The 21,211-nt window shown below is 26.7% G+C and overlaps 2 protein-coding genes across 2 annotated transcripts in view; both read left to right on the top strand.

Annotated features, from left to right (window-relative positions):
- Nucleotides 1–1,689, top strand: part of si:cabz01007807.1 (uncharacterized) — a 33,250-nt gene extending 31,561 nt beyond the window's left edge. Inside the window, exon 35 of the mRNA XM_067445177.1 lies at nucleotides 504–1,689. Coding sequence (XP_067301278.1) covers nucleotides 504–917 — 414 coding nt within the window. The 3' untranslated portion in view covers nucleotides 918–1,689. The remainder of the gene's footprint in view (nucleotides 1–503) is intronic.
- A 1,480-nt stretch (nucleotides 1,690–3,169) lies between these two features.
- The window catches only part of apold1b (apolipoprotein L domain containing 1b), a 60,576-nt gene continuing 42,534 nt past the window's right edge, over nucleotides 3,170–21,211 (top strand). Inside the window, exons 1-2 of the mRNA XM_067447614.1 lie at nucleotides 3,170–3,305; nucleotides 5,596–5,682. Of these exons, the coding sequence (XP_067303715.1) occupies nucleotides 5,608–5,682 (75 nt within the window). The 5' untranslated portion in view covers nucleotides 3,170–3,305; nucleotides 5,596–5,607. The remainder of the gene's footprint in view (nucleotides 3,306–5,595; nucleotides 5,683–21,211) is intronic.

The raw sequence follows: 21,211 nt of genomic DNA, 5'->3' as shown, positions 1-21,211 counted from the left end.
ATTAAAAATAAAGTTCAACCACTCATTCCTAATATTAGGATCCGAAGGAAGCTTATGCAGCGACTGTGTTCTTCCACAACCAGGAATAGTGCAATATCTTAATCTTCCACGGCATGTTTGTTGTTGACCAGCTAGCACGAGCCCTCCATGAGTCGGTGGGCGGGGCTTCTGGATTAGACGCGCTGTATGTTCTGTATAGGCGGTGATTTGTCGCGCACTGACGTCAGTATAAAGCACAGGACCGTTTTCTGAGCCTGGTGTCTATAAAAGCTTTTCTTTGACTAACAAGGAAGTTTTCAGCTCTGAAACTTAGAGGATATTCTTATATTACCATGACCATTTATATATCAAAAGCTGAAGGGAAAGTTGATTCCTCAGTTCATCAGCCCTTTAACATGTTGCTTTTGTAATGTTCGTCATGTTTTAACACAAGATTTTGTAATGTTGGTCATTAAGATGTCATATAAAATATAATTGAGGTGTTGTTTTCGCTCCATCCGTAGGACCGTAAGAAGATTGAGGTCATTGTCCAGGACTACGAGGCACAGCTGGTGGAAATGCAGCACTGTTTGCGGTTCATCGTTGAAGGTCTCGGTCGGCTGCGTGCTCATCAGCTTCTGCGCCGCAACAATTACTACACCGGCGACTGGGAGGTGCGGCGCGCGCTCCAGACCATCAGCCTCGTCACGGAGCCGGTGGAGCGGGCGGAGGACATCATCAACAACACGCTGGCCAAGCTAGCCAGTCTGCATGTAGGAATGGACAAATACTTCACCAAAGATATGAAGGAGGTGAAGAAGGGCTGCAAGAAGGAGGTGACGGCGGAGGTGCGAAGCCTGGCCAAACAACTGCATGAGGGGTTGGTGGAGCTCAACTCCATCAGAGAGCAACTGATGGACGCCAGCGGGAACATCTGAGACGCTGAGCTCCCATTGGCTGCTCGGCTCTGCTGCGCTCCCATTGGCTCCCACAAACGCTCACAGAAAATGAATGAAGTATGGCTGCACATCGAATCTTACAAAGGATTGAAACCATTGGGAAAGAATGTCTCTTGATAAAACAAGAAAAATGCGAATGATTGGAAGCATGTGGAGGCTTGTTATCGCCACGGAATAAAACAATAAAAAAGGTAATTGTAAGTTTATATCTCGCAATTGCAGGTTATAAACACACATTCTCACAATCACAAAAAAAAGGTAATTGCAACTTTTTATCTCACAGTTTAAAAAATTTTCTCGCAATAGCTACTTTGTGTTTATTCTGAATTGCAAAATTCTAACATTTTTCTCAGAATTGCGAATTTTTTAAAAATAAAAAATTCTGGCATGGAATAAAAAATATTGGTAATTGCGATTTTTTTTATTTTTATATCACAATTAAAACAATATTCTTGCAATAATGAATTTGTCACAATTCAGAGTTTGTCTCGCAATTCCAAAATTCTGATATTTTTCTCGCAATTGCTAAATTACATCGTCAGAATTGCGAGTTTGTCTTACAATTTAACGCTTTTGTCACATATTTGCAAGTTATAAACACAAATTCTCACTTTTTCCTTAATTGAAAGTTATAAACAAGCAATTTCGACTTTCTTTTTTTTTTTTTTTTTTTGGGCTGCTCGGCTCTGCTGCGCTACCGTTGGCTCCCACCAACGCTCACTGAAAATGAATGAAGTACGGCTGCACATCGAATCTTACGAAGGATTTTTCTTTTGGGAAAGAATGTCTCTTGATAAAACAAGAAAAATGCGAACGATTGCAAGCATGTGGAGGCTTGTTTTTGCCACGAAAAAAAAAAAAAAAAAAAACAATAAAAATCTCCCAATTCAAACTTTTCTTCTTAGAATTTTATTTTTCGAAATAGCAAATTATAATCACACACACACAATTGCCAAAAAAAAGGTAATTGCAAATTTGTATCTCACGGTTTGAAAAATATCGCAATAGCAAATTTATGTTTATTTGGAATTGCGAATTTTAAAAAGAATTTTATGTTGGCTTTTTTTCTGGCATGGAATAAAAAATATTCGTAATTGCGACTTTTTATATCACAATTAAAACAATATTCTTGCAATTGTGAATTTGTCACAATTCAGACTTCAGAATCATAAGTTTATAAAAACAAAAGAAAAATTATAAATAGTATAAACAAATATTCTATTAATTGTGACTTTTTATCTCACAATCGTAACAAATATCTTGCGATAGCGAATTTCTCAGAATTGCTAATCTTAAACAACTTATTTTCCCCTCAGAATTCAAGTTTACATCTATAATGTAACAAAATATTTTTTTTTATGTTTATTTTTTTCCATAAGTTTGTATCTCGCAGTTCCAAAATTCTGATTGTTTTTTACAACTGCAAATCTACAATGACAGATTTGTGAGTTTTTGAATTGCAGTTGCAAGTTATAAACACAAACATTTCTGTAACAAATATTTTATAAACTGTGACTTTTTATCTCACAATTAAAACTAATATTTTCGCAATAGTGAATTGATTTCACAATTTAGACTTCTTCAAATTATAAGTTTATATCTCGCAATTACAAAATTCTGGTCATTTCTCTCACAATTGCCAGTTTTAAACTTTTTTATTCCGTGTGTGTGTGGCATGGAATAAAAAAGTGTGTATCACAATAGTGAAATTGTAATCCTCTGCATAAATATTAACATATTAACAGGCTCCAAGAAGAAAAAAAACTGTTCCCATCATGCTTTGCTGGACCATATAACATAAAAACAAATAAGATTTATGTGTACTCAAAAATCATATTTCGTATTTAACTGTTCTGGCGTAATCATTTGTTTACAATCATGGTGAGGATGGACGATATTTGTTTTTATGTACAGTAATTGAGATTGTATGCTTTAAATACAGTGCATTTTTAGGTATTGTGTCATTTTTATGTATTTTATGTCATAAGCTCTTGTTTTGCACAAACTGTATTATTACCAACACTAAGCTTTGGCAGAAATGTTATTCCATGTCTTGACATTATTTTGTGCAATGAAGCAATAAAGATATGGTCAATAAATGAACTGAAATACAGCTCTCTGTGTGTATAACATCGTAATCAGTGCCCCTGTTCAAAGCAAATCAAGAGCTCAAGTGATGTGGAAAAAATCACAATTTTTGTACAAACACGCCCCGTGATCATGTGCTTTTTCGAGGAAGAGTCGGTGGACTAACAGGGAAAGTTTCTTCTCACCTCAGGAACTTCGTTCGTTCCGTTTGTTTGTATTTTTCTTTCCTTTTGGAAGAGGATATAAAGCGAATACGGTCGCAATCAGAGCCGTGTGAAGGTAAGGTGTGTGAGTGTGTGTTTAGCGCGTTTTGTCGAGTGTGGTGTGTTCTGTCTTGAAACTTCAGCGCTTTTAAGGGGAAGTTGAAAGAGGAAATATACCATTACCATTGCAAGCTGAGGAACATTTCTTGTGTTTTATGATGACTTGATCTTTGAACGCATTGCAAAAAAACGTGCGTGCGCGTCCCAACAAAACTTGTACATTCCATCGCCCGAAGCGAAAGTTCCTTCACCGGTTATTATTAGTCTCATAACCTCATTAATATTCATGAGCCTAACCTTCCCCCAGGACTTGACAGCTGAGTACGCCCTCGGTGTGCTCAACGAATCAAAGGCGTGTGTTTGCGTTGCGTTTGCAAAGCGTGTGTCAACTTAACAGAATACAATCCTTTTCTGTCAAGAGTTTTATATTAGCTTGTGTTTGGCGCAGCGCGACTCGGTTTTCCAGATGCGGGCGGGCGGGAGTGTTTTTCTCAGAAGCTGTTATGGTCAACTACAGTTCGCCGATTCCTGGAAACCTCCTCCTGTGGAAGCCCATTCCTGCCGCTCCAGAGAAACGAGTCATGCTTTAGTAGCTACAGCTTAATCTAATGACATAAAAAGTGACAATGGAGTTATTTTTTAAGTGTGTGTCCATTTTTATGTACATTTTGTAACTTTTTATTCAGAAAACGAAAAGGGTTTCTCTAAAAGTCGAACTATATATTGGTTCCATAAGGTTCTATTTTTGAGTCTATCTATCTATCTATCTATCTATCTATCTATCTATCTATCTATCTATCTATCTATCTATCTATCTATCTATCTATCTATCTATCTATCTATCTGTCTGTCTGTCTGTCTGTCTGTCTGTCTGTCTGTCTGTCTGTTATGCCCATCCATCCATCCATCCATCCATCCATCCATCCATCCATCCATCCATCCATCCATCCATCCATCCACATGTCCATCATCCATCCATCCACCTATCCTTCCATCCATCCATCCATCCATCCATCCATCCATCCATCCATCCATCCATCCACATGTCCATCATCCATCCATCCACCTATCCTTCCTTCCATCCATCCATCCATCCATCCATCCATCCATCCATCCATCCATCTCTCCGTACATCCATCCATCCATCCATCCATCCATCCATCCATCCATCCATCCATCCATCCATCCATCTCTCCGTACATCCATCCATCCATCCATCCATCCATCCATCCATCCATCCATCCATCCATCCATCCATCTCCCTATCAGTTATCATCTCCCTACTCTTTTTATCAGTTATGACTTCGTCAAAATTAGTCATAATTTTGACTTTTCATAAAAAGTCGAAATTGATGTTATTAAAGTGATAATTTTGACGTAAACTACCTAACAATTTGGACTTTTTGTCATAATTTTGATTTGAATCTATTAATTATAACTATATTGTCTTAATCATTTCAATTTATGTCCTAATTATGAGTAAAATTGTTGTAAAATTTAAATTAAAAAATCAAAATTATGACTGATATTTTTTTTTCTCCAAAAAATGAATTAATATTAATTTAATAAAATGAATGAATAAAAGGAATCTTATTTAAATTGAGTTAAATTAGAATTTCAAATTTTTATGTCATAATTTTAATTGACTGGCATAATTCTGACTCTAATTTAAACTTTACCTCACTATTTAGACTTTTTGGCATAATTTCTTTTTTAGTCTATTAATTATGAGCAACTGCATGTCCTAACTGATGAACACTTACTGATTTTGTTTCTTTCTGTTCAAAACTACAGCTGCCAACAGAATAAAACAACTGCAGTTTCATAATTTATAACCCGTATGAAAGCGACGAATGTCGAATTGGGCAAATGTTAGCTTCTGCCCTTTTAATTCAAGTTCTACGTTTGAAAACCCCAATCCTACATGACATTACATAATTAATATGCGCGACGCGACTGTGTTGTGTCAAGTTAATAATCGTTATTAGTGTGGCATCAGCTGTGTAACATCGCGAGGACACTCATCTGGAGTGTATTGAGTGTTTACAATAGCAGCTGAATATGCGTCATCAGTGTGACTGTAAATACAGGTGAGGTATGTCTGATCCACTCATGACTTTACTGTGAAGTTACGTGTAGCGTTACATACGTGTGTTTACTCTTTAAGAGCTGCGGTTAGTGTGTCTTTAATAGTCCAGATCCATTCGCCGGCCGCCCAGACCATCCAGCTCAACCAGCTGCTGTTTTAATGAGCTTCTCTGTCATTAAACAGGCTGTTGTGTGATTAAAAGTGTTTTGTTTGACAGGAAGGACTGGTGATGCAGAAAGTATTTCCCTTTAAATCATCGTCTCCTCAGGTGACCGCTCAGCCGAGGGCTGTGGCTGAACCTCAGGTAATGGCTTTAGAGAGGAAGTGTCCTAAATCTGGCTTTAAATCTGGTTCGAGAGGTATCTATATTATGCCAATGATTTCAAATTATTCTTATTTCATTCATAATTATGATTAAGCATGTCAAAATTTCTAATGTTCATCATATAATATGAAAATGTAATTTAGTGTCACAATTTTCATCACATAACTATAAATTAGTATGTCTTAATTTCTACTTTACATCGTATATGACTTTAGTCATAATTAAATAATTTCAAATTGGTATCATAATGTTGTCAATTTTTACTTTCCATCACATAATTATGATTTATTCATAATTTCTTAATTTCATCTTATAAATATGATTTAAGTCATAATTCAATAATTTCAACTAATTGTCACATTTTTTTGTAAATTTTGACTTTTCATCACATAATTATAACTTAGTATGTCATCATTTCTACTTTTCATCTTATAAATATGGCTTAAGTCATAATTAAATAATTTCAAACTTATGTCATAATTTTGTCAATTTTGGCTTAGTATTCATCTTTTCTACTTTTCATCTTATAAATATGGCTTCAGTCATAATTAAATAATTTCAAACTTATGTCATAATTTTGTCAATTTTGGCTTAGTGTTCATCATTTCTACTTTTCATCTTATAAATATGGCTTAAGTCATAATTAAATAATTTCAAACTTATGTCATAATTTTGTCAATTTTGACTTAGTGTTCATCATTTCTACTTTTCATCTTATAAATATGGCTTAAGTCATAATTAAATAATTTCAAACTTATGTCATAATTTTGTCAATTTTGGCTTAGTATTCATCATTTCTACTTTTCATCTTATAAATATGGCTTAAGTCATAATTAAATAATTTCAAACTTATGTCATAATTTTGTCAATTTTGGCTTAGTGTTCATCATTTCTACTTTTCATCTTATAAATATGGCTTAAGTCATAATTAAATAATTTCAAACTTATGTCATAATTTTGTCAATTTTGGCTTAGTGTTCATCATTTCTACTTTTCATCTTATAAATATGGCTTAAGTCATAATTAAATAATTTCAAACTTATGTCATAATTTTGTCAATTTTGGCTTAGTGTTCATCATTTCTACTTTTCATCTTATAAATATGGCTTAAGTCATAATTAAATAATTTCAAACTTATGTCATAATTTTGTCAATTTTGGCTTAGTGTTCATCATTTCTACTTTTCATCTTATAAATATGGCTTAAGTCATAATTAAATAATTTCAAACTTATGTCATAATTTTGTCAATTTTGGCTTAGTGTTCATCATTTCTACTTTTCATCTTATAAATATGGCTTAAGTCATAATTAAATAATTTCAAACTTATGTCATAATTTTGTCAATTTTGGCTTAGTATTCATCATTTCTACTTTTCATCTTATAAATATGGCTTAAGTCATAATTAAATAATTTCAAACTTATGTCATAATTTTGTCAATTTTGGCTTAGTGTTCATCATTTCTACTTTTCATCTTATAAATATTGCTTAAGTCATAATTAAATAATTTCAAACTTATGTCATAATTTTGTCAATTTTGGCTTAGTGTTCATCATTTCTACTTTTCATCTTATAAATATGGCTTAAGTCATAATTAAATAATTTCAAACTTATGTCATAATTTTGTCAATTTTGGCTTAGTATTCATCATTTCTACTTTTCATCTTATAAATATGGCTTAAGTCATAATTAAATAATTTCAAACTTATGTCATAATTTTGTCAATTTTGGCTTAGTGTTCATCATTTCTACTTTTCATCTTATAAGTATGGCTTAAGTCATAATTAAATAATTTCAAACTTATGTCATAATTTTGTCAATTTTGGCTGTGTTCATCATTTCTACTTTTCATCTTATAAATATGGCTTAAGTCATAATTAAATAATTTCAAACTTATGTCATAATTTTGTCAATTTTGGCTTAGTGTTCATCATTTCTACTTTTCATCTTATAAATATGGCTTAAGTCATAATTAAATAATTTCAAACTTATGTCATAATTTTGTCAATTTTGACTTAGTATTCATCATTTCTACTTTTCATCTTATAAATATGGCTTAAGTCATAATTAAATAATTTCAAACTTGTCATAATTTTGTCAATTTTGGCTTAGTATTCATCATTTCTACTTTTCATCTTATAAATATGGCTTAAGTCATAATTAAGTAATTTCAAACTTATGTCATAATTTTGTCAATTTTGGCTTAGTATTCATCATTTCTACTTTTCATCTTATAAATATGGCTTAAGTCATAATTAAATAATTTCAAACTTATGTCATAATTTTGTCAATTTTGGCTTAGTATTCATCATTTCTACTTTTCATCTTATAAGTATGGCTTAAGTCATAATTAAATAATTTCAAACTTATGTCATAATTTTGTCAATTTTGGCTTAGTGTTCATCATTTCTACTTTTCATCTTATAAATATGGCTTAAGTCATAATTAAATAATTTCAAACTTATGTCATAATTTTGTCAATTTTGGCTTAGTATTCATCATTTCTACTTTTCATCTTATAAATATGGCTTAAGTCATAATTAAATAATTTCAAACTTATGTCATAATTTTGTCAATTTTGGCTTAGTGTTCATCATTTCTACTTTTCATCTTATAAATATGGCTTAAGTCATAATTAAATAATTTCAAACTTATGTCATAATTTTGTCAAGTTTGGCTTAGTGTTCATTATTTCTACTTTTCATCTTATAAGTATGGCTTAAGTCATAATTAAATAATTTCAAACTTATGTCATAATTTTGTCAATTTTGACTTAGTATTCATCATTTCTACTTTTGATCTTATAAATATGGCTTAAGTCATAATTAAATAATTTCAAACTTATGTCATAATTTTGTCAATTTTGGCTTAGTATTCATCATTTCTACTTTTCATCTTATAATTATGGCTTAAGTCATAATTAAGTAATTTCAAACTTATGTCATAATTTTGTCAATTTTGGCTTAGTATTCATCATTTCTACTTTTCATCTTATAAATATGGCTTAAGTCATAATTAAATAATTTCAAACTTATGTCATAATTTTGTCAATTTTGGCTTAGTATTCATCATTTCTACTTTTCATCTTATAAATATGGCTTAAGTCATAATTAAGTAATTTCAAACTTATGTCAAAATTTTGTCAATTTTGGCTTAGTGTTCATCATTTCTACTTTTCATCTTATAAATATGGCTTAAGTCATAATTAAATAATTTCAAACTTATGTCATAATTTTGTCAATTTTGGCTTAGTATTCATCATTTCTACTTTTCATCTTATAAATATGGCTTAAGTCATAATTAAATAATTTCAAACTTATGTCATAATTTTGTCAATTTTGGCTTAGTGTTCATCATTTCTACTTTTCATCTTATAAATATTGCTTAAGTCATAATTAAATAATTTCAAACTTATGTCATAATTTTGTCAATTTTGACTTAGTGTTCATCATTTCTACTTTTCATCTTATAAATATGGCTTAAGTCATAATTAAATAATTTCAATCTTATGTCATAATTTTGTCAATTTTGGCTTAGTATTCATCATTTCTACTTTTCATCTTATAAGTATGGCTTAAGTCATAATTAAATAATTTAAAGATAACGTCATAATTTTGTCAATTTTGACTTAGTATTCATCATTTCTACTTTTCATCTTATAAATATGGCTTAAGTCATAATTAAATAATTTCAAACTTATGTCATAATTTTGTCAAGTTTGGCTTAGTGTTCATCATTTCTACTTTTCATCTTATAAGTATGGCTTCAGTCATAATTAAATAATTTCAAACTTATGTCATAATTTTGTCAATTTTGACTTAGTGTTCATCATTTCTACTTTTCATCTTATAAGTATGGCTTAAGTCATAATTAAATAATTTCAAACTTATGTCATAATTTTGTCAATTTTGGCTTAGTGTTCATCATTTCTACTTTTCATCTTATAAGTATGGCTTAAGTCATAATTAAATAATTTCAAACTTATGTCATAATTTTGTCAATTTTGACTTAGTGTTCATCATTTCTACTTTTCATCTTATAAATATGGCTTCAGTCATAATTAAATAATTTCAAACTTATGTCATAATTTTGTCAATTTTGGCTTAGTATTCATCATTTCTACTTTTCATCTTATAAATATGGCTTAAGTCATAATTAAATAATTTCAAACTTATGTCATAATTTTGTCAATTTTGACTTAGTATTCATCATTTCTACTTTTCATCTTATAAATATGGCTTAAGTCATAATTAAATAATTTCAAACTTATGTCATAATTTTGTCAATTTTGACTTAGTGTTCATCATTTCTACTTTTCATCTTATAAATATGGCTTAAGTCATAATTAAATAATTTCAAACTTATGTCATAATTTTGTCAATTTTGTCTTAGTATTCATCTTTTCTACTTTTCAACTTATAAATATGGCTTAAGTCATAATTAAATAATTTCAAACTTATGTCATAATTTTGTCAATTTTGGCTTAGTGTTCATCATTTCTACTTTTCATCTTATAAATATTGCTTAAGTCATAATTAAATAATTTCAAACTTATGTCATAATTTTGTCAATTTTGGCTTAGTGTTCATCATTTCTACTTTTCATCTTATAAATATGGCTTAAGTCATAATTAAATAATTTCAAACTTATGTCATAATTTTGTCAATTTTGGCTTAGTGTTCATCATTTCTACTTTTCATCTTATAAATATGGCTTAAGTCATAATTAAATAATTTCAAACTTATGTCATAATTTTGTCAATTTTGACTTAGTGTTCATTATTTCTACTTTTCATCTTATAAATATGGCTTAAGTCATAATTAAATAATTTCAAACTTATGTCATAATTTTGTCAATTTTGGCTTAGTATTCATCATTTCTACTTTTCATCTTATAAATATGGCTTAAGTCATAATTAAATAATTTCAAACTTATGTCATAATTTTGTCAATTTTGGCTTAGTATTCATCTTTTCTACTTTTCATCTTATAAATATGGCTTAAGTCATAATTAAATAATTTCAAACTTATGTCATAATTTTGTCAATTTTGACTTAGTATTCATCATTTCTACTTTTCATCTTATAAATATGGCTTAAGTCATAATTAAATAATTTCAAACTTATGTCATAATTTTGTCAAGTTTGGCTTAGTGTTCATCATTTCTACTTTTCATCTTATAAGTATGGCTTAAGTCATAATTAAATAATTTCAAACTTATGTCATAATTTTGTCAATTTTGACTTAGTGTTCATCATTTCTACTTTTCATCTTATAAGTATGGCTTAAGTCATAATTAAATAATTTCAAACTTATGTCATAATTTTGTCAATTTTGGCTTAGTATTTTTCATTTCTACTTTTCATCTTATAAGTATGGCTTAAGTCATAATAAAATAATTTCAAACTTATGTCATAATTTTGTCAATTTTGGCTTAGTGTTCATCATTTCTACTTTTCATCTTATAAGTATGGCTTAAGTCATAATTAAATAATTTCAAACTTATGTCATAATTTTGTCAATTTTGGCTTAGTGTTCATCATTTCTACTTTTCATCTTATAAGTATGGCTTCAGTCATAATTAAATAATTTCAAACTTATGTCATAATTTTGTCAATTTTGACTTAGTGTTCATCATTTCTACTTTTCATCTTATAAATATGGCTTAAGTCATAATTAAATAATTTCAAACTTATGTCATAATTTTGTCAATTTTGGCTTAGTGTTCATCATTTCTGCTCTTCATCTTATAAATATGGCTTAAGTCATAATTAAATAATTTCAAACTTATGTCATAATTTTGTCAATTTTGGCTTAGTGTTCATCATTTCTGCTCTTCATCTTATAAATATGGCTTAAGTCATAATTAAATAATTTCAAACTTATGTCATAATTTTGTCAATTTTGGCTTAGTGTTCATCATTTCTACTTTTCATCTTATAAATATGGCTTAAGTCATAATTAAATAATTTCAAACTTATGTCATAATTTTGTCAATTTTGGCTTAGTATTCATCATTTCTACTTTTCATCTTATAAATATGGCTTAAGTCATAATTAAATAATTTCAAACTTATGTCATAATTTTGTCAATTTTGACTTAGTGTTCATCATTTCTACTTTTCATCTTATAAGTATGGCTTAAGTCATAATTAAATAATTTCAAACTTATGTCATAATTTTGTCAATTTTGGCTTAGTATTCATCATTTCTACTTTTCATCTTATAAGTATGGCTTCAGTCATAATTAAATAATTTCAAACTTATGTCATAATTTTATCAATTTTGGCTTAGTATTCATCATTTCTACTTTTCATCTTATAAGTATGGCTTAAGTCATAATTAAATAATTTCAAACTTATGTCATAATTTTGTCAATTTTGACTTAGTGTTCATCATTTCTACTTTTCATCTTATAAATATGGCTTCAGTCATAATTAAATAATTTCAAACTTATGTCATAATTTTGTCAATTTTGACTTAGTGTTCATCATTTCTACTTTTCATCTTATAAATATGGCTTAAGTCATAATTAAATAATTTCAAACTTATGTCATAATTTTGTCAATTTTGACTTAGTATTCATCATTTCTACTTTTCATCTTATAAATATGGCTTAAGTCATAATTAAATAATTTCAAACTTATGTCATAATTTTGTCAATTTTGGCTTAGTATTCATCTTTTCTACTTTTCATCTTATAAATATGGCTTAAGTCATAATTAAATAATTTCAAACTTATGTCATAATTTTGTCAATTTTGACTTAGTATTCATCATTTCTACTTTTCATCTTATAAATATGGCTTAAGTCATAATTAAATAATTTCAAACTTATGTCATAATTTTGTCAAGTTTGGCTTAGTGTTCATCATTTCTACTTTTCATCTTATAAGTATGGCTTAAGTCATAATTAAATAATTTCAAACTTATGTCATAATTTTGTCAATTTTGACTTAGTGTTCATCATTTCTACTTTTCATCTTATAAGTATGGCTTAAGTCATAATTAAATAATTTCAAACTTATGTCATAATTTTGTCAATTTTGGCTTAGTGTTCATCATTTCTACTTTTCATCTTATAAGTATGGCTTAAGTCATAATTAAATAATTTCAAACTTATGTCATAATTTTGTCAATTTTGGCTTAGTGTTCATCATTTCTACTTTTCATCTTATAAGTATGGCTTAAGTCATAATTAAATAATTTCAAACTTATGTCATAATTTTGTCAATTTTGGCTTAGTGTTCATCATTTCTACTTTTCATCTTATAAATATGGCTTAAGTCATAATTAAATAATTTCAAACTTATGTCATAATTTTGTCAATTTTGGCTTAGTGTTCATCATTTCTACTTTTCATCTTATAAATATGGCTTAAGTCATAATTAAATAATTTCAAACTTATGTCATAATTTTGTCAATTTTGGCTTAGTGTTCATCATTTCTACTTTTCATCTTATAAAAATGGCTTAAGTCATAATTAAATAATTTCAAACTTATGTCATAATTTTGTCAATTTTGGCTTAGTATTCATCATTTCTACTTTTCATCTTATAAATATGGCTTAAGTCATAATTAAATAATTTCAAACTTATGTCATAATTTTGTCAATTTTGGCTTAGTGTTCATCATTTCTACTTTTCATCTTATAAGTATGGCTTCAGTCATAATTAAATAATTTCAAACTTATGTCATAATTTTGTCAATTTTGGCTTAGTATTCATCATTTCTACTTTTCATCTTATAAATATGGCTTAAGTCATAATTAAATAATTTCAAACTTGTCATAATTTTGTCAATTTTGGCTTAGTGTTCATCATTTCTACTTTTCATCTTATAAATATGGCTTAAGTCATAATTAAATAATTTCAAACTTATGTCATAATTTTGTCAATTTTGACTTAGTATTCATCTTTTCTACTTTTCATCTTATAAATATGGCTTAAGTCATAATTAAATAATTTCAAACTTATGTCATAATTTTGTCAATTTTGACTTAGTGTTCATCATTTCTACTTTTCATCTTATAAATATGGCTTAAGTCATAATTAAATAATTTCAAACTTATGTCATAATTTTGTCAATTTTGGCTTAGTGTTCATCATTTCTACTTTTCATCTTATAAGTATGGCTTCAGTCATAATTAAATAATTTCAAACTTATGTCATAATTTTGTCAATTTTGGCTTAGTATTCATCATTTCTACTTTTCATCTTATAAATATGGCTTAAGTCATAATTAAATAATTTCAAACTTGTCATAATTTTGTCAATTTTGGCTTAGTGTTCATCATTTCTACTTTTCATCTTATAAATATGGCTTAAGTCATAATTAAATAATTTCAAACTTATGTCATAATTTTGTCAATTTTGACTTAGTATTCATCTTTTCTACTTTTCATCTTATAAATATGGCTTAAGTCATAATTAAATAATTTCAAACTTATGTCATAATTTTGTCAATTTTGACTTAGTGTTCATCATTTCTACTTTTCATCTTATAAATATGGCTTAAGTCATAATTAAATAATTTCAAACTAATGTCATAATTTTGTCAATTTTGGCTTAGTATTCATCATTTCTACTTTTCATCTTATAAATATGGCTTAAGTCATAATTAAATAATTTCAAACTTATGTCATAATTTTGTCAATTTTGGCTTAGTATTCATCATTTCTACTTTTCATTTTATAAGTATGGCTTCAGTCATAATTAAATAATTTCAAACTTATGTCATAATTTTGTCAATTTTGGCTTAGTATTCATCATTTCTACTTTTCATCTTATAAATATGGCTTAAGTCATAATTAAATAATTTCAAACTTGTCATAATTTTGTCAATTTTGGCTTAGTATTCATCTTTTCTACTTTTCATCTTATAAATATGGCTTAAGTCATAATTAAATAATTTCAAACTTATGTCATAATTTTGTCAATTTTGACTTAGTATTCATCATTTCTACTTTTCATCTTATAAGTATGGCTTAAGTCATAATTAAATAATTTCAAACTTATGTCATAATTTTGTCAATTTTGACTTAGTGTTCATCATTTCTACTTTTCATCTTATAAGTATGGCTTAAGTCATAATTAAATAATTTCAAACTTATGTCATAATTTTGTCAATTTTGGCTTAGTGTTCATCATTTCTACTTTTCATCTTATAAGTATGGCTTAAGTCATAATTAAATAATTTCAAACTTATGTCATAATTTTGTCAATTTTGGCTTAGTGTTCATCATTTCTACCTTTCATCTTATAAGTATGGCTTTCAGTCATAATTAAATAATTTCAAACTTATGTCATAATTTTGTCAATTTTGACTTAGTATTCATCATTTCTACTTTTCATCTTATAAATATGGCTTAAGTCATAATTAAATAATTTCAAACTTATGTCATAATTTTGTCAATTGTGGCTTAGTGTTCATCATTTCTACTTTTCATCTTATAAATATGGCTTAAGTCATAATTAAATAATTTCAAACTTATGTCATAATTTTGTCAATTTTGGCTTAGTGTTCATCATTTCTACTTTTCATCTTATAAATATGGCTTAAGTCATAATTAAATAATTTCAAACTTATGTCATAATTTTGTCAATTTTGGCTTAGTGTTCATCATTTCTACTTTTCATCTTATAAATATGGCTTAAGTCATAATTAAATAATTTCAAACTTATGTCATAATTTTGTCAATTTTGGCTTAGTATTCATCATTTCTACTTTTCATCTTATAAATATGGCTTAAGTCATAATTAAATAATTTCAAACTTATGTCATAATTTTGTCAATTTTGGCTTAGTGTTCATCATTTCTACTTTTCATCTTATAAATATTGCTTAAGTCATAATTAAATAATTTCAAACTTATGTCATAATTTTGTCAATTTTGGCTTAGTGTTCATCATTTCTACTTTTCATCTTATAAATATGGCTTAAGTCATAATTAAATAATTTCAAACTTATGTCATAATTTTGTCAATTTTGGCTTAGTATTCATCATTTCTACTTTTCATCTTATAAATATGGCTTAAGTCATAATTAAATAATTTCAAACTTATGTCATAATTTTGTCAATTTTGGCTTAGTGTTCATCATTTCTACTTTTCATCTTATAAGTATGGCTTAAGTCATAATTAAATAATTTCAAACTTATGTCATAATTTTGTCAATTTTGGCTGTGTTCATCATTTCTACTTTTCATCTTATAAATATGGCTTAAGTCATAATTAAATAATTTCAAACTTATGTCATAATTTTGTCAATTTTGGCTTAGTGTTCATCATTTCTACTTTTCATCTTATAAATATGGCTTAAGTCATAATTAAATAATTTCAAACTTATGTCATAATTTTGTCAATTTTGACTTAGTATTCATCATTTCTACTTTTCATCTTATAAATATGGCTTAAGTCATAATTAAATAATTTCAAACTTGTCATAATTTTGTCAATTTTGGCTTAGTATTCATCATTTCTACTTTTCATCTTATAAATATGGCTTAAGTCATAATTAAGTAATTTCAAACTTATGTCATAATTTTGTCAATTTTGGCTTAGTATTCATCATTTCTACTTTTCATCTTATAAATATGGCTTAAGTCATAATTAAATAATTTCAAACTTATGTCATAATTTTGTCAATTTTGGCTTAGTATTCATCATTTCTACTTTTCATCTTATAAGTATGGCTTAAGTCATAATTAAATAATTTCAAACTTATGTCATAATTTTGTCAATTTTGGCTTAGTGTTCATCATTTCTACTTTTCATCTTATAAATATGGCTTAAGTCATAATTAAATAATTTCAAACTTATGTCATAATTTTGTCAATTTTGGCTTAGTATTCATCATTTCTACTTTTCATCTTATAAATATGGCTTAAGTCATAATTAAATAATTTCAAACTTATGTCATAATTTTGTCAATTTTGGCTTAGTGTTCATCATTTCTACTTTTCATCTTATAAATATGGCTTAAGTCATAATTAAATAATTTCAAACTTATGTCATAATTTTGTCAAGTTTGGCTTAGTGTTCATTATTTCTACTTTTCATCTTATAAGTATGGCTTAAGTCATAATTAAATAATTTCAAACTTATGTCATAATTTTGTCAATTTTGACTTAGTATTCATCATTTCTACTTTTGATCTTATAAATATGGCTTAAGTCATAATTAAATAATTTCAAACTTATGTCATAATTTTGTCAATTTTGGCTTAGTATTCATCATTTCTACTTTTCATCTTATAATTATGGCTTAAGTCATAATTAAGTAATTTCAAACTTATGTCATAATTTTGTCAATTTTGGCTTAGTATTCATCATTTCTACTTTTCATCTTATAAATATGGCTTAAGTCATAATTAAATAATTTCAAACTTATGTCATAATTTTGTCAATTTTGGCTTAGTATTCATCATTTCTACTTTTCATCTTATAAATATGGCTTAAGTCATAATTAAGTAATTTCAAACTTATGTCAAAATTTTGTCAATTTTGGCTTAGTGTTCATCATTTCTACTTTTCATCTTATAAATATGGCTTAAGTCATAATTAAATAATTTCAAACTTATGTCATAATTTTGTCAATTTTGGCTTAGTATTCATCATTTCTACTTTTCATCTTATAAATATGGCTTAAGTCATAATTAAATAATTTCAAACTTATGTCATAATTTTGTCAATTTTGGCTTAGTGTTCATCATTTCTACTTTTCATCTTATAAATATTGCTTAAGTCATAATTAAATAATTTCAAACTTATGTCATAATTTTGTCAATTTTGACTTAGTGTTCATCATTTCTACTTTTCATCTTATAAATATGGCTTAAGTCATAATTAAATAATTTCAATCTTATGTCATAATTTTGTCAATTTTGGCTTAGTATTCATCATTTCTACTTTTCATCTTATAAGTATGGCTTAAGTCATAATTAAATAATTTAAAGATAACGTCATAATTTTGTCAATTTTGACTTAGTATTCATCATTTCTACTTTTCATCTTATAAATATGGCTTAAGTCATAATTAAATAATTTCAAACTTATGTCATAATTTTGTCAAGTTTGGCTTAGTGTTCATCATTTCTACTTTTCATCTTATAAATATGGCTTAAGTCATAATTAAATAATTTCAAACTTATGTCATAATTTTGTCAATTTTGACTTAGTGTTCATCATTTCTACTTTTCATCTTATAAATATGGCTTCAGTCATAATTAAATAATTTCAAACTTATGTCATAATTTTGTCAATTTTGGCTTAGTATTCATCATTTCTACTTTTCATCTTATAAATATGGCTTAAGTCATAATTAAATAATTTCAAACTTATGTCATAATTTTGTCAATTTTGGCTTAGTGTTCATCATTTCTACTTTTCATCTTATAAGTATGGCTTAAGTCATAATTAAATAATTTCAAACTTATGTCATAATTTTGTCAATTTTGGCTGTGTTCATCATTTCTACTTTTCATCTTATAAATATGGCTTAAGTCATAATTAAATAATTTCAAACTTATGTCATAATTTTGTCAATTTTGGCTTAGTGTTCATCATTTCTACTTTTCATCTTATAAATATGGCTTAAGTCATAATTAAATAATTTCAAACTTATGTCATAATTTTGTCAATTTTGACTTAGTATTCATCATTTCTACTTTTCATCTTATAAATATGGCTTAAGTCATAATTAAATAATTTCAAACTTGTCATAATTTTGTCAATTTTGGCTTAGTATTCATCATTTCTACTTTTCATCTTATAAATATGGCTTAAGTCATAATTAAGTAATTTCAAACTTATGTCATAATTTTGTCAATTTTGGCTTAGTATTCATCATTTCTACTTTTCATCTTATAAATATGGCTTAAGTCATAATTAAATAATTTCAAACTTATGTCATAATTTTGTCAATTTTGGCTTAGTATTCATCATTTCTACTTTTCATCTTATAAGTATGGCTTAAGTCATAATTAAATAATTTCAAACTTATGTCATAATTTTGTCAATTTTGGCTTAGTGTTCATCATTTCTACTTTTCATCTTATAAATATGGCTTAAGTCATAATTAAATAATTTCAAACTTATGTCATAATTTTGTCAATTTTGGCTTAGTATTCATCATTTCTACTTTTCATCTTATAAATATGGCTTAAGTCATAATTAAATAATTTCAAACTTATGTCATAATTTTGTCAATTTTGGCTTAGTGTTCATCATTTCTACTTTTCATCTTATAAATATGGCTTAAGTCATAATTAAATAATTTCAAACTTATGTCATAATTTTGTCAAGTTTGGCTTAGTGTTCATTATTTCTACTTTTCATCTTATAAGTATGGCTTAAGTCATAATTAAATAATTTCAAACTTATGTCATAATTTTGTCAATTTTGACTTAGTATTCATCATTTCTACTTTTGATCTTATAAATATGGCTTAAGTCATAATTAAATAATTTCAAACTTATGTCATAATTTTGTCAATTTTGGCTTAGTATTCATCATTTCTACTTTTCATCTTATAATTATGGCTTAAGTCATAATTAAGTAATTTCAAACTTATGTCATAATTTTGTCAATTTTGGCTTAGTATTCATCATTTCTACTTTTCATCTTATAAATATGGCTTAAGTCATAATTAAATAATTTCAAACTTATGTCATAATTTTGTCAATTTTGGCTTAGTATTCATCATTTCTACTTTTCATCTTATAAATATGGCTTAAGTCATAATTAAGTAATTTCAAACTTATGTCAAAATTTTGTCAATTTTGGCTTAGTGTTCATCATTTCTACTTTTCATCTTATAAATATGGCTTAAGTCATAATTAAATAATTTCAAACTTATGTCATAATTTTGTCAATTTTGGCTTAGTATTCATCATTTCTACTTTTCATCTTATAAATATGGCTTAAGTCATAATTAAATAATTTCAAACTTATGTCATAATTTTGTCAATTTTGGCTTAGTGTTCATCATTTCTACTTTTCATCTTATAAATATTGCTTAAGTCATAATTAAATAATTTCAAACTTATGTCATAATTTTGTCAATTTTGACTTAGTGTTCATCATTTCTACTTTTCATCTTATAAATATGGCTTAAGTCATAATTAAATAATTTCAATCTTATGTCATAATTTTGTCAATTTTGGCTTAGTATTCATCATTTCTACTTTTCATCTTATAAGTATGGCTTAAGTCATAATTAAATAATTTAAAGATAACGTCATAATTTTGTCAATTTTGACTTAGTATTCATCATTTCTACTTTTCATCTTATAAATATGGCTTAAGTCATAATTAAATAATTTCAAACTTATGTCATAATTTTGTCAAGTTTGGCTTAGTGTTCATCATTTCTACTTTTCATCTTATAAGTATGGCTTCAGTCATAATTAAATAATTTCAAACTTATGTCATAATTTTGTCAATTTTGACTTAGTGTTCATCATTTCTACTTTTCATCTTATAAGTATGGCTTAAGTCATAATTAAATAATTTCAAACTTATGTCATAATTTTGTCAATTTTGGCTTAGTGTTCATCATTTCTACTTTTCATCTTATAAGTATGGCTTAAGTCATAATTAAATAATTTCAAACTTATGTCATAATTTTGTCAATTTTGACTTAGTGTTCATCATTTCTACTTTTCATCTTATAAATATGGCTTCAGTCATAATTAAATAATTTCAAACTTATGTCATAATTTTGTCAATTTTGGCTTAGTATTCATCATTTCTACTTTTCATCTTATAAATATGGCTTAAGTCATAATTAAATAATTTCAAACTTATGTCATAATTTTGTCAATTTTGACTTAGTATTCATCATTTCTACTTTTCATCTTATAAATATGGCTTAAGTCATAATTAAATAATTTCAAACTTATGTCATAATTTTGTCAATTTTGACTTAGTGTTCATCATTTCTACTTTTCATCTTATAAATATGGCTTAAGTCATAATTAAATAATTTCAAACTTATGTCATAATTTTGTCAATTTTGTCTTAGTATTCATCTTTTCTACTTTTCAACTTATAAATATGGCTTAAGTCATAATTAAATAATTTCAAACTTATGTCATAATTTTGTCAATTTTGGCTTAGTGTTCATCATTTCTACTTTTCATCTTATAAATATTGCTTAAGTCATAATTAAATAATTTCAAACTTATGTCATAATTTTGTCAATTTTGGCTTAGTGTTCATCATTTCTACTTTTCATCTTATAAATATGGCTTAAGTCATAATTAAATAATTTCAAACTTATGTCATAATTTTGTCAATTTTGGCTTAGTGTTCATCATTTCTACTTTTCATCTTATAAATATGGCTTAAGTCATAATTAAATAATTTCAAACTTATGTCATAATTTTGTCAATTTTGACTTAGTGTTCATTATTTCTACTTTTCATCTTATAAATATGGCTTAAGTCATAATTAAATAATTTCAAACTTATGTCATAATTTTGTCAATTTTGGCTTAGTATTCATCATTTCTA

The sequence above is a fragment of the Pseudorasbora parva genome, chromosome 1, assembly GCF_024679245.1.
Source record: "Pseudorasbora parva isolate DD20220531a chromosome 1, ASM2467924v1, whole genome shotgun sequence".
Taxonomy (NCBI): Eukaryota; Metazoa; Chordata; class Actinopteri; order Cypriniformes; family Gobionidae; genus Pseudorasbora; species Pseudorasbora parva.
This window is presented reverse-complemented; position numbering and strand designations above follow the sequence as displayed.